General features: G+C 41.0%; 1 protein-coding gene across 1 annotated transcript in view; it reads right to left on the reverse strand.

Annotated features, from left to right (window-relative positions):
- Positions 1-2592: 2592 nt before the first annotated feature.
- The window catches only part of LOC138004215 (uncharacterized), a 67992-nt gene continuing 55584 nt past the window's right edge, over positions 2593-15000 (reverse strand). Inside the window, exons 27-35 of the mRNA XM_068850668.1 lie at positions 9767-11304; positions 8225-9089; positions 7407-8033; positions 6075-6314; positions 5651-5842; positions 4817-5281; positions 4342-4506; positions 4113-4215; positions 2593-3261 (exon numbers count right to left, since the gene is read on the reverse strand). Coding sequence (XP_068706769.1) covers positions 3054-3261; positions 4113-4215; positions 4342-4506; positions 4817-5281; positions 5651-5842; positions 6075-6314; positions 7407-8033; positions 8225-9089; positions 9767-11304 — 4403 coding nt within the window. The 3' untranslated portion in view covers positions 2593-3053. The remainder of the gene's footprint in view (positions 3262-4112; positions 4216-4341; positions 4507-4816; positions 5282-5650; positions 5843-6074; positions 6315-7406; positions 8034-8224; positions 9090-9766; positions 11305-15000) is intronic.

The raw sequence follows: 15000 nt of genomic DNA on the forward strand, positions 1-15000 counted from the left end.
TTCACTATGCATACGCTCCGTTGTTTCGAGAAAACAATAACGGTAGCAACAGACGTCCTTTGGGACTGTGGCTATGTGGACTTTACAAAAACCGGCTGAACTTCTGGCTGAAATACGGAAAATCGAACATTTTTTCCTGCAATTTTACCCATTTTTCAATTTTAGAATAAGCGAAAGAAGTGGTTTTTCAAGCAATCGTTGTAGTAGGGTTCAGATTCTCAGACATAACAAACAGACCAAATAAAAGTACTCTCATAAAAAATTTAACGGCTACCTGCTCTTTTTATCATGTAATTGTTCTTTCTGTCTGCTTGCGAATTCGCCGAGACACTGCAAAGTGTATGTTTTCTTCCTTTCCTGTATTTAGGATCACGAACGGTGCCTTTAGTGGGCTTTTGCGATTTATCCCTCTTTGTAGAGATCGGCCATTTGCTCAAAGATGCTTTAAGTAAATAACTTTGGTAGAGATCCATGGATGTTCCCGTACGAGGCATACTTCGTTTCACTCCCCATCATGTTTTTTCAATGCCCTGCTGTGGGCTCGTTTGTCTGGGTCGAAGAAGTTTAGGCGATGGTTAACTGTGAGATGATGTTAGCCCTTGTCTCGTAGGCAGTTGTAAACTCTCCGGCTACAGGTAGCTAGGGCTAATATTTTTTCAAGGAAAGTTTACTGTCAGAAAATTATGTGTTCTGGCGGATTGAAGGTTATCCATTGCAGTTTTTTCTTGAGCATCGCGAAACAGATCCATCTCTCGATGCACTTTGTCTTTGCCAACTGACTGCGTTTTCACACAGGTTTTGGACATGCACGGAAGACTAAAGTAAGTTATTTTCTTTTTACCACTCTATCCACCGCTCGGGGTAGGCTTTAAAGCAGGGACAATTTCCAAATGTCCCTTGTCTGACGCTTTTACTACGGTAGCCATCTTGATTGTTACGAAGACACAAGTTTGCTTCAACAGAAGGGAAATACGACACATTTAAATTGCAATGAACTCGTGCATTAAAGTTTCCGATGAAAAATGCGCCAATCAGACTGTAAGCGTGGTGCACTCTTCCACGCAGTGAACTTATAAGTGTGCCACACGGGGTATGAAGAAAAAGCAGGTCACAAATCACAACAATACTGGAAACCCTAAAACTATCACAGGGACTAACCTTAAACCTAAACAGTGACTTAAGTCGTAATTAGGGTTACGGTTAGCACAATTAAAGGGATGGGTTGTTTCAGGAGTAGTAAACCAGGGATCTCTAAACGGTAACCTACGAGTCTACGTATCATTGTAGTCAATAGTCAGTCCGAATTCAAAATAAATATCATTTTGAAGATGTGAATTAGCAACTTGACACGTAAGCTCAGTGGTCAAGAACAGGGACAAGAAATCCAGAGATTTACCCTGGGGCGGAGTTTAAGGCAAGCTGCGAGTGACATATCTTGGGATAACATGGCAGAAAAAGCCGAGCGGGATTTGGAAAAAGGACAAGACGAAGGGATAGAAAGAGGAAACCTGGGACGAAAACGAGTAACGGTGGGCGCGATGTGGGGAAAGAAGAGAGAGAGGGAGGGAGTAAGTACAAATTAGTATATTTTCGATTCTCTTGGGTATACGTATTGTTCTACAAAACAATAGAGCAAATGAATAATTAATGTATTCTGCATGCATAATGAAGTACGGACCTGTACGGAAATCATTCCAAGACTTTTACCGACCCGGAAAAAAAATAAAAAGGAGAAATATTACTCATTTTTCGACTGCGATTGCCATACTGGCAGCGCAGTAACAAGGCGTGCAGCTTCTGAGACTGCTCACGGCCGAGTGCCTCAAAAATTGAGCCGAATTTCTCCCACTTCCAAAGGTCGCTCGCCTCCCAGCTTTGGGCACGTAAAATGTCGATAATTTACACGGCTCTGTAATCTCAAAATCCTGCTCGATTTTCAAGCTTTGCTCAGGTTTTTCCCATCGTCATATGATCGGGACAGGAGTCATGGATCATTGGAATTTGATCAAAATCAAAGTAACCAATCAAAAAGCACAGATTATTAAACTTGTCTCTCCTGGGGGAAATCCATCCCTTATTTTCCACAAGCTAGTGAACCTTTTGCGGCAAAAAAATTGACAATTACTACGCGTGAACCAATCTCGTATCGAGAGTCCTCAGGCTCTTTGGCCAGCGCTTAGTCGCCAAGAGAGACTCTGGGATGATGGAATCTTTTTCACTCCAGGATTTCTGGGGTAAAACACTAGATCCGTTACGGGCTAGCCGATAATTTTTTTTCGCAAAATTCCATCATCCCAGAGTCTCCCTTGGCGACTAACCGCTGGCGAAAGAGCCTGGGGACTCTAGGTACGAGATTGTACGCAAACCGAAATCGAACCCAGCTTGACTGTTCACGGGGTTGAACCGCCCACACGGCCTGCACTTGAATACATTTACTGCGAGCAAAAAGAAATTAGGAGTTTATATTAGCTACTCTTTTTAACGTGTGAGAGATCCTGATCTGGGATATTCACTCCACAGTCCTGCCGCTGGTATTTGCAGCAGATCAGGAGCGGATTACACGTGCCACTTTCAAAGAATCAATAGGCAAACCTTAGTTGCATGTACTTTATTATTCTTATCTATCTATTGGCCATATCTTTCTGTGTTATGAATACAGCGTCACCTAAAAAAGATAAGTTAATATGACGTAAATGCTCACACAATCAAATTCTGTTACCTGTTGTTCTGTATCTATCTATTATGCTGTCAATGTTGTCCAATGCTGGCAAATATTGACAATACACAAGCCTAGGTACAACATACTCAGCTTACAACATTTATAAATGAAAACAAAAAGGCATAAAATCGATTTTAAGGACTGTGTTGACCTCTATGGCATTTGAGCGTTGTTGTTTTTTTTTTCCGACGATGTCAAAGAGGGAAGACTAGATGTATGCGAGCAATCAGAAAGAAAATAACACAACGTCATCTTTTCAAAGCCTTCTATTTTCTACAGAGGAAAGCCCGAAGGAGAGAAATACACCTCGTTTGTTGTACTGGCAGTTAAATATTTACTTTGAGACCACATACACATTTTCAGCATCGAGATGTTTAGGTAAGTCTGAAACGTCACAAAAACTTGTTTCCTTGAGTCTATTCCCTGGATGAATTTCTTTCTTCTGATTTTCCAAATGGAAAGTTTCGAACCCTTCGTTGTCATGACTACTTTTGCGAGGTGAAGGTGCAATAGCTCTCTTTGAACGGCTTGTGTGATAGACCCTTCAAAAGGAAGTAAAATGTGAAAAAATTCATAAACGTTTAGCTGATACGAACTATGTGCGTTTTTAAAAGGCAATAATGAATTTAAGACGTAATTCTGTAAATAGTAATTACAACAATAATGACCGTAGGTAAAAATTACCTGTAATTTGTTGCAAGGCGTATGTGTATATGTTGTCAGGGGGAATTGCGGGAAAACGCTCTCCGAAAACAGTTTTCAGAATCGGGCTGCTCGCATTTTGACTTCCTCTCCCTATGATGCTGGCGCTGGGTACTTGTTACAACGACTTGGATGGAAAGACCTGATTTCCCAAGCGTCAAATTCAAGTAACTTTAATGGTGTTCAAATTAAAGCTCTTAATGATATGGTTCCCGACTACTTATCCTCTATGTTCACAGAGCGGGATGCGTCAGGATATGTTTTAAGGGACTCTACAAACAAATTAAGTGTCCCTTTACCCTGAACCAACTACCTAAAAAGGGACTTTAGCTATATATAGAGGTGCAATGCTCTGGAACAGTCTACCCGGCAGTCGCAGACAAGTGAAATCTCTAGATCTTTTTAACCAATGATTAAACCCTCATTTTAGTTAAATGTTATACACACGGCATTCATGGAAAACAGGTCTAGTTTTGTGTAAATTGAGTGGTATTTTTACTGAAGATACTTTTTAGGTGCGTGCTTATTGTTATTAGGAATTATTGCAATTTATTTACATTGTGATCATCTGATGAATTTTTAGTGTGTTAAAGATTTCAGATTGAGATTTGAGTTTACTCCCACTGATGCTAGCCGTTAACCAATGTTCCATTATTCAATCTATATATTTTCTTCCCGTATAATAACGTACCTGCAGAAAGTGAAAAGTCCAAAGATAGCAGCGGCAACAGCTACTGATGTTGGTATGATTATCTTGAGAGGCAAGGTGTCTTCGGGTATATTTTCTGTGGCAGCTGTTAGCATAAATCAAGACAACAAGTTTAACGTCTAACGAAAGCATAATAACTAATATGAAAAAAAACTTTCCTTACGTTTTGGACTTTGTGTTTTCTCTTTTCACGAATGGATATAATTCTTACCTAAGTCGCAGAGTGTTATTGAACTTGCGCCTCCAGCAGAGGTTGTGTGTCCCTTGCCACATGGTTTGCAGCTTAGCTGCCCCTCCTCGTCCTGATAGTTGCCCCGGGAACACGATATACAGCTTGAAGGAGACAACTGATGGAACGTTCCAACGGGACAAGCAACTATAGAAAATTTAAACAGTATTCAATACCGAAAGACTAATAATAGGAAAATAAGCGTGACTAGCTTCAGTCTGGCTCCATCGTAAAATTTCAGTGAGATACTCATTTTAGTCTGATGCACTACCTTGACTGACAAAAAATTAGATTTTCAATTTGAAATGCAGCACTACGACGTAACTTTCTCAGAAAGTGTCACGAAAGCCAAAGTGACATTGAACTGGGATGAAGCCAGTAATATAAGCACCAACAGTAACGTTCTTTTCGCTTGTGAAGTTCCTTTAACCTATGAAAAAAAGGTCAATGATCTTACCACACGTCGTTTCGTCATTTCTTGAAACAAAGCCAGGCCTGCAAGTGACATTAGATGAGAGATGCTCAAACGAGGATTTGTCTGCAGTGCTGTTAATACCATTGAAGTTAATGCTAAACTTTCCCGTCGAGACTACATACTGCATCTGAAAAAGAATAGCTTCACTCGTCTCCTCAATATCGTCTCGCAGTGAAGCAGCCGCCGATGGCTTGACTGATAACGAGAAGAGGACTTTTTTCGTACTACCCACTGATCTCCGCCTTTTCTGATTGCTCGTCCAGCCACATTCGGGAACCGAGACGTTTGTTATCTTGCAAGCATTATCGTTAACGCATCCTGGAATTGTTGAAAGCGTTTGGTCAACTTCCTCCTCGATTGAGGCGCGTAATCCATTCAGTTGACCACACCGAACCTCGGGGAACGATACTGAGACGTGATGTTGGATTTCATTCGGTAAGCCAATTTCTGCAAAAATCATAATAAAGTATATTAATACATTTGATCGACAAAAGAAAGATAAAAATATATACCACGTCGACGCGTGTCTGGGCGCTGGTCAACAACATTGCATAATGTGTTACCTCGTTCATTAAAGGCGTTTGATAGAAACCTTGACATGATCACCTACACACAACACTATCAAAGAACATGCACCTGGATGAGACACCCTCAACGTTGATCATGATTGTTAACCAACGTCGATAGCATTTACAAATGAGACGGTTTTCAACATGACAGAAGTGCTGGTGGAGAACCTTAAACAAATTTACTTCCTTGATCTAATGACATTTGAATGGTTCAAGAAAAATAACATGATGTAGAGGTGCATCTTACTCGAACATGCAGGTATGTCGGGGTTTTCGATGCCATTCCAGTTCCAGTCAGTGTCAGGACCGCAGGTAAACTCAGTTATTGCCGTAGTGGTAAATGCGTTGCCCTCATTGCATGTCAAAGTACACAGGTGGCTACCTGATACCTTTCGGCAAGCCTTTTTCCCATTCTTGGGTTCTGGAAGCTTCCGGCATTCTGCAAAGTCAATAAAGAAGACTTAAGGCCCCGACGAAGACAGAGCAAAAGTTAACACATCGATTGTACAATTAACAAAAACAAGAGACATCGTTTTCCCATGTACGTTTCCGGGTACGCTTAATCTGTAGAATGATCTATGGTTCAGAGAAATGACTGCTGCTTGTACACAACTATATTGTAGCTTTACATCACAATCTGCAAACCTTGGATTGCTGCAACTGCTACCTACCCTTTTCGTTGTTAATCCTTTTTTGACAGAACTTTCCCCAGTAACCTTCGTTGCAGACACAGTCATACCGGTTGACACCATCCACGCAGCTTCCATTGACACAGGGTTCCCAGCTACAGTCATCAATATTAATGTTGCAATGGAATCCTGTGAATCCAGCTTGACAGGTGCAGAAGTAAAAACCTTGACGAGACTCACAATGAAGGAAGTGAGAGCAGTTGGTCGTGCACATTGCTTTGGCTGCAAACAGACCAAACACGGTAGCAAAAGGTGGTTATAATTAGCCTTTCTATTTCATTATTTGGCGGCAAAATGAAAATTTTGTGCCAAGACTCTTCATATTAATCATATACTTCAAAATGCTGCCACTGTGTAGATGGCTGGATAACCTGCAAGATTTATTCTGGCCTTTATGAATAGTAGGGATTTTAATCTTGAGAGTGGCTTTCTGAGCTCAGTTTGTAAGAAGCTTTATGTTTCGCACATATCATGATCTCACGAGAAACGCTTAGGTATTCACTGAGAGTATTTAGGGCGCATTTCGCATCGAAGAAGCTAGAAACGAGCAATACATTGGAGTGTTCATATGTCCATCACATGAAAGATCTGATCACAACGTAGAAAGGCATTCAAAAGGCGATCAAGGAAGAACTCTTACACGATCCTGAAGCACACAATAGCTATAATAAGCAAATGCGGGCTCGAGCTTGTTGTAATATTTATGAAATAAATTAATGAAGTTGTTGTTATGGTTGTTGTCGTTGTCGTTGTTGTTGTTGTCGTCGTTCTTGTTGTCATTGTTGTTGCTGTCGTTGTTGTCGTTGTTGTTGTTGTTGTTCTCGTTGTTGTTGTTATTGTCCTTGTTGTCGTTGTCGTCATCGTCTTTGTTGTCGCCATCACCATCGTCGTCGTTGTTGTTGTCGTGTTGCGGTTGTCGTCTTTGTCGTTTTTGTTATCGTTGTTGCTTTTGTTGTTGCCGTTGTTGTCGTTGTTGTTATTGCTGTTGTCGTTGTTGTTTTCATAGTTGATCTCAACATAGAAAGGCATGCAAAAGGCGATCAAGGAAGAACTCTTACACGATCCTGAAGCACACAATAGCTAAAGCTACATGCGGGCTCGAGCTTGTTGTAATATTTGTGAACTAAATTAATAAAGTTGCCATTGTATTTGTTGTTGTTGTCGTTGTCGTTTTCGTAGTTGTCGTTGACGTTGTTGTTATGGTGGCTGTTGTTGTTGTCGTTTTCGTTGTTGTTGTTGTTGTTGTTGTCATTGTCGTTGTCGTTGTTGTTGGTGCTAAGTCACTGACTGAGCACCACTGCCGTTCTTACTTACCTTTGCATTGAGTCTTAAATCTCTTCTCCACTTTTCCTTTAATTCCTTGAATGAAACTGCTCCATGATCTAACACTACCAGAGATGGCCCAAGTACAATTATGAGCAGCATTCCACACGTGAAATTCCATTGCTGGCACATTCCAAATGTTGAATTGATGCAGGGTACCGACAAAAGCTTTTGATAGAACAGTCTTGCTATCGCCTGCAAGATACCGCTGACCAAGGACAATCCACCCACCTCCAGCAACAACGCCATTCGTAAGTATGTCACTCGCCATTTCTTTTACTATTCCATCAATGTATACGGTAACAGTTCCGTTCTGTCCGCTCCATACGACGCCCAAAAAATGCCAGAGCCCGTCTGCTAATCTGAAGTCTACTCTTACGATTTCATGTTTGATCTCAATGTGAACTTGGGACTCCGTGTAGGAGAGTATTATCACGTCCTCATGCATGTTTGGCACACTGTAACTAAAGATTGTTCCCGATTTGTGCGTGAACTCTGCACGGACAAAGAAAGCGATGGTAAAGGATCTCATGTTCGGGATGCTCTGGCGGTCTGAAAGTAGCACCATGTCATCGGTAGTCTGGGCCTTGAAAATCAGATCAAAGTTGCTGCCAAGAACTACAAAGAATGAAAACAATAGAGATGTAATTAAAATATTGTTTCACTACTTCAAATTAGCAGGCGGAAAAGCAATTAGATCTAGCTGTATGTAAACGGGAGTGGGAGATATTACAGGGAGTAATAAACTAAAAGGCTGTTAACAACTAATTCCATTTTCTCGTAAATCACAATTTAACATTGCTACATACAGATTTCACAGTTATCTCCAGTGTGTGAAGGGTAGCACACGCATTTGTATCCATCTATCTGATCGACACAGTAAGCATTGGGCATGGTACAGGGATCTGAAGCACAGTCATCAATGTTTACGTCACAGGTTTCCCCAGTGAATCCAGTCTTACAGGAGCAATTGAAGGTCCCTGTAGAGTTATCACCCAGACAAGTGCCTCCATTTTCGCAAGGTGACGACGAGCAGACATCGCTGAGGTTCTCGCAGTTCCTTCCGATATACTTACTGGAGCACATGCACCTGTAACCGGGGGTCTCATCCACGCAGGTGCTGTTGTTCTCACACGGGTTGGACTCACATTCGTTTATCTCTGTTTTGCAATATGTTCCATTAAAGCCATCAGCACAGCGGCAAGAGTAGCCAGAGACTTCGTCTATACAAGTAGCGTTATTCTGGCAGGTGTTGTTGAAACAATCGTCTACGTTAAGCTCACAGTACCTCCCTATATATCCTTCAAGGCAAGAGCAAGTAAAGCTGTTGATCCCATCATGACAGGTAGCGTTGTTGAAGCAGGGGCCGACTGCACACTCGTCTAAATTTAGTTCGCAATATTTTCCGTAGAAGCCAGCACTGCAGTTGCAGTGGAAACCTGTGAATAAATTGACGCAGATGCCATTCCGAGTGCAGGTGGCGTCTTTGCAGTAATCTATGCGCTGTTCACAACGTGAACCAGCGAACCCAGCGGAACAAGAGCAGCTGAAATTAGCAACCAAGTCAGTGCATCTTCCGTTGTTCATACACGGGTTTGACTGACAGTCATCAATGTTGACCTCACACCGCTGACCACTGAAACCAAAGGGGCAGACGCAGTAGAAGGCATTGACCTTTCAAAGAAACACAAAATTAATAAATTGAGAATAAAAAAGTTTATGAACCGTGAGTAAATATATGTGTTCACTGCTTGCGAGGGAGAAAAGGGCTGAAAAAAAAAATTGGCAAACACAATGCTGTAAAAGAGAAACAAAAATTTTGTCCCATCATAAAAATAAAGAGACAACTTCGTTGTTATAGCAACAAGTCTAGCACATACATCGCTGTCTCAGGATGTTGGATTTCCACAGTATAATCTTGGGTAGACAGATTGCATAGAGCGGGACCGCTTTTGTTTCTAGTGCAAGGGTTCGGGTACGGCTTTCTCCGGCTACGCATGGGCGTTCACACCATTCTTGCCCAGTAAAGCCAATCGGTTTCAATTTGTTGTTTTTCGTTCCTTCGAGGACTTTCCAAACATTAAAGTGAACCCCCGTGAGTCAATTTAAAAGTTGAAAAGTGCGAAAGAGATCATTTTTTACTGAACTTTTATTTCAGATTCATAAACTGTATAAGGGAATTCAAGCCATCGAAAACTGTCTCAGTCAGTTGAAAATTCAGATTCGGAAATGTCATGTTGTTAAGTTTCAAGTAAGGTCACCAAAATAATATGTGTTTCGTTGAATTGCTAGCGCACTCATACACACGGTCCGACCATTTTCTGTACATTTGTTTAGTACCTAAACTTTACCTGATCATGACATGTTCCACCATAGAAACACGGGAAGGACTCGCACTCATTGACTTCAGTTTCACAGTGATCTCCCCTAAAACCAGGAGGACAGATGCAGGAGTAACTGTTTATTCCATCCACGCACGTGGAGCCATTAATGCATGGATGTACCAAGCAATCATCAACATTCACTTCACAACGGCGTCCGCTGAACCCATCAATACAATCGCAAGTGTAGTCGTCAACTTCATCGTTGCATGTCCCATTATTTTGACACGGAGAGCTCGAGCACTCGTCAACATCAACACTGCAGTCGCTTCCCGTATAACCGCTCTTACAGGTACACTTGAAGTCATTTACCAGATCAGTACAGGTTCCTTCGTACAGGCATGGATTCTGCGCACACTCATTAATGTTTATTTCACAGTTGAAACCAGTGAATCCTGGAGGACAGAGACAAGTATACTCATCAATGCCGTCACTGCATGTACCACCATTAAAACACTGCTTATTTTGGCAATCGTCAACATTGTACTGACACTTGTCTCCATTGAATCCATCTAAGCACTGACATGTGAACGACGTAAGGCCGTCGAAGCAGGATGCATTATTCAAGCACGGCATCGAGACGCAAAAGTCGATGTCTAGGTTGCAGGTATTACCGGTGAAGCCCAAGGGGCAGATACATGTGAAATTATTTACCCCATCGCGGCAGGAGCCATTGTTTGAACAAGGGTCAGAAGCGCAGTCATCGATGTTGACTTCGCAGTGGAGGCCTTCAAATCCATCTTTGCAGGTACAGCGGTATCCATTTACTCCGTCCACACATCTGGCCTCGTTTTTGCAGGGGCTGAAAGCACATTCATCAATGTTCACCTCACAGATCTTCCCAGTGAATCCCTGAGGACAAACGCAATAGAAATCATTGATCTGGTCAAGACAGGTCGCGTTGTTTTTGCAGTCGACACTCATGCACTCGTCAATTTCGTGTTCACAATTTGTTCCATTAAAACCTGCCGGGCAAATGCAGGTATAGCTGTCAACTCCATCAACGCACTGGGCGTCATTCTTGCAAGGATCAGATTCACAGTCATTGATGTTCTCCTCGCAGTCCCTACCTCGATAACCCGATACACAGATGCATTCATACTGGTTAATTTTGTCTGTACAAGACGCTCCGTTCAGGCAAGGAGACGTTAGACATTCATCAATTTCCGTATCACACATAGTTCCCGTGTATCCTGGCTTGCAGAGACAAGTATATCCTCCAACAAAATTGCGGCAAGTAGCATTGTTGAAGCAAAGTGATGAAACACACTCGTCAACGTCATCTTCACAGTTAAATCCTTGATAACCGTTTGTGCATGTACAGGTGTAGTTGTTCACGAGGTCATGGCATGTGCCGTTGTTAAGACAAGGTTGGTCCTGACAATCATCAATATTTATCTTACACTGTTTGCCAGTGTAACCAGGTTGGCAGGTGCAGAAGAAGTCACCAACGAGGTCTGTACACGTGGAGTTGTACATACAAGGATTTGATTCACATTCGTCGATCTCTGCAAACAAAATATTGGCAGATAAAAAATAAATTTTAGCATTCGTTTAGTCGATAGATCGACTGATTTATGCCTTGGTCGACTAAACATAAAAAAATAATGACCAGCCAAGAATGATGATGATGATGATAAATTATTATTCTAGTGCATTAAGACACACAGGAGGTCTGGTACCCAGTATGTTGCCATGGTAACAATACTGGTGAATTTTTTTGTGAAGCACATCTAGTGGAATCTTACTTCAAAAATTCAAACATTTCCGATACAAATTGGCTGAGATATCTTTTTTCATCATATTTTATCAAAATTAGGTTGAGTATATGACGTCACAGCATTCATCTTCTCGCCTACAGACTAATTGTTTACATTCTAAAATGGCTTATATAGGAAAGATGTGAATTTCGTCATAGTAGCACTTTAAAAAGGCTATATCTCTTGCTAATTTGCTGTTGTTAATTGACTTATTCACTACAAACAACAGTTGTTAAATAATAGTGATTGTAAAATTCATTAATAATTCATGAGGGTGTAAACCAATCCCAGCACAGTATTCAGATTACATGTACACATCTGTAAACCCCAACACAAATCAACTGAATTATTAAGCAGTAGAATTAACTTTTGATACAAACTCCTGCTCAGCTAATTAGTATTCATTAACTTTTGATACAAATCTCTACTGATTAAAATAACAATACATTGCATTCAATTTAATGTATTCATTTCACAAGCAGGATAAAATATTCGCGTCCGATCTGTATGGACGTTTACAATGGCTCGCCTGTCGGCTCGCCATTGTAAGCGCCCATACAGATCTCCCGCTCATATTTTATCTACTATATAAATGGTCGCGTTTAATTGTTATTACAAACTATTACAAGTTAATTACAATTTAATTTTAAGTTACAACTTTTATGAAAAGAAAAGAAAAGAAAAATCTTAATAGACTCGGGCGCAAATAGCTTTAGTAAGAGCTAGTTGAGCAGGGTCTGGAAGGGAGGTCTGGATCTCGAATCACGCGTCAATTTTCCCTACATTCACGAATCACGTAACCTTTTTTTGGGAATTCACGTATCGCGAAGTTGGATAGAGAATTGATCAAGTCTAAACGACTTTCCTGGTGATGACTACTACTACACATGACTACACTACAGGAAAAGAGAGTCTTATCAGCTGACTTCGTGATGGGAATGCAACAAAAAGTATGATGATCAAATCGACAATTCTTGGCTCTTTGTTTGACTGTGATTAAGTATAAAGGCAATGAAGTTCATTGCTGTTACATTGTAGCTGTACAATTCTTCTCTTTCACATTTTGTAACTTCAAAACTTCGGTCACCTTGATTTTTCTATGACGTTCAAAAACTTATTAATAATTCATGAACCTAACACCATATCAAAACATCGATAAAACGTGAGGCGAAGCAAGTTTCAGGAGGCATGGTCGGTCTCGTGAATCTTTTTGAATTTCCGATCTGCTGCGAGACAAGTTTCAAGAAAAGTAGAACCGCTTTCCACTTCTGCAACGGTCGCAGCAATCGCAGTGGTAATAAAAACGGGAGTTTCACCGTGTAACCCCACGTCGTGAAACTGGTCCCGCTCAGTCTTGTTACGCTACGCTGCGTAAGCCAATGAGAAACTGGCTAAGGCCATGTAAACAACATTTCGAGACCAGTTTCAACGTTTCAGAACGATTTTTGACCTTTTATGTTACACGGTGCAACGTCTGCTGAAATATTTTTTGCAGAGCCGTTGCACATGAGTTTCAGCTAAGAGTTTCAACGTGTAACAGCGGCTTTACCCATCCTCCTTTCAAACTTCGTCAACAAATTTTGTTAAGCAAAATATTCAACGACACTGCCGTCGTGTTAAGTCAAGGTGACTATTTCCCCTGTGAATTGCTGCACCTTAAGTTGATGGAAGAGAAATGTGACACCGAGTGCTATGAAGGTCAATAAAAGCGGTCGACTTGACAAGTTCACTTCACTGTAATAGAGAACTCTGTCCGTAGAATTTGAAAGTGAATAAAGCCTTGTACGGCAAACAAGGTAGCTACTGTACAGGACTCGCAGTTTATTTCATATACGCAGTTCAATAAATGGATTCATTTCATATATCATTTCATCTTTGTACAGAACCTGTTGTTTGAAAGCGAAAACGACCCGCTCCCGAGAGTAGGACATAAGCACTTAAGACTTTGTTCAACTGTCACAGGAATGTGTTGCACTAAGGTGATGACATGTCGTATTTGTACCTGTATTCAGTGAGCAGTTGAATAATTTTATTTTGATTATTACGTGGGGTGACGTAGGAAGCCAACGTCATAAAATGGGCAAAATTCCGTTTTCATATTGGGTGCAAATCGACACGTCTTTTTAAAACTTTTGAGATGTTTAAAATGGTTTGCATCGTCGGTAGCCGTTAGCAACCTGATTTTACGTCCACGACTTGTCTAATCGTTATCACGGTTTGCTGAACGTTATATGCAGGTACATAATAATGAAATTGTGGGTTCGGGAAGCCTAAAGGGTGACCGTGTCCTTTATATACAGGTGACCGCTGTATTCAGGTAAACTTTACAGTAAATATAAGACACTATTTTCAGTCGGGAAGTTGTTTGGTGACCGTAAATTATAGGGCGACCGCTATAAACAGGGCCGTTATACTCAGGTTTGACTGTATTTCGAACCATCTTGACAAACAAATTACATGTATTCGCTTAGGGTTGTCTGATGTTCACGACATTATAACTGCAAAAAACTCGATTCACGTACTACGACTGTAAAGGATCACGGGTCACGGTTAATATCTTATTCTCGAATCACGGCTCTGTTTCTTCAGTTTTCCCGATTCACGCTCTTTTTTGGGGCAATTCACGGATCACGTGAAACCCCTTCCAGACCCTGGCTGAGGCGGACCAGTCCTATATTAATATTCTTCTTGAGAATACACAGAACAAAATGAAAAGTTACGTTACAAAATCAAAGGCAAAAAAAAAAATAAATAAATAGAACAGCAAAGATAAAACAGGTAAGATCAAGAAAAGAGCAAGAACACAAAAACATTAATAGATATTATTATAGGTATCTCTTCAATAATAGACGTATCACCTCAGTATTAAAGTAAGTGTCATGCGTGTCTGACATGCAGCGGTGAGAAAAGTGTTTTATCATTATGCATCCATCAATTCCAGCGGTGCTTCCCCCCCCCCCCCTACCTCCCTGGGGCATTTGCTCAAGTTGTCAGTCCCGGGGGTGGGACATTCGCAATTTTATCGCGGCCGGCGGCTGGGCGTTAGCCTACCCCGGGGCGACCCCCGGGCATTTGACACACGTGTTTTCGAATTAACATGGAAGAGTTTATCGGAAAAGACAAGGCCTTCGTTAAAGACTGGCTTGTCCGTCACGGACTCGAAAAACTTGTGGATGTTTTTAAAGGTATGTTTTTTCAATTTTTCATATGAATATAAAAAAGTGACAAGGTGAACTAGTATCACGAAACAATCACTGACGTGAAGACTGCGTAAACACGACTCCTTCGCATTTCGCATTCAAAACTAGCCTAGCAATTTTTAAAATTGAGTTAAAATATAGAAGGTTTGCGAATTCAAATGATATGCGATCTTCATAACAAATCTTGCGAGCTTAAAATGCGATTCATCATCATTTAAAATGTCTTGATTCTTCACAGCGACAA

The sequence above is a fragment of the Montipora foliosa genome, chromosome 5 (assembly GCF_036669935.1).
Source record: "Montipora foliosa isolate CH-2021 chromosome 5, ASM3666993v2, whole genome shotgun sequence".
NCBI lineage: Eukaryota > Metazoa > Cnidaria > Anthozoa > Scleractinia > Acroporidae > Montipora > Montipora foliosa.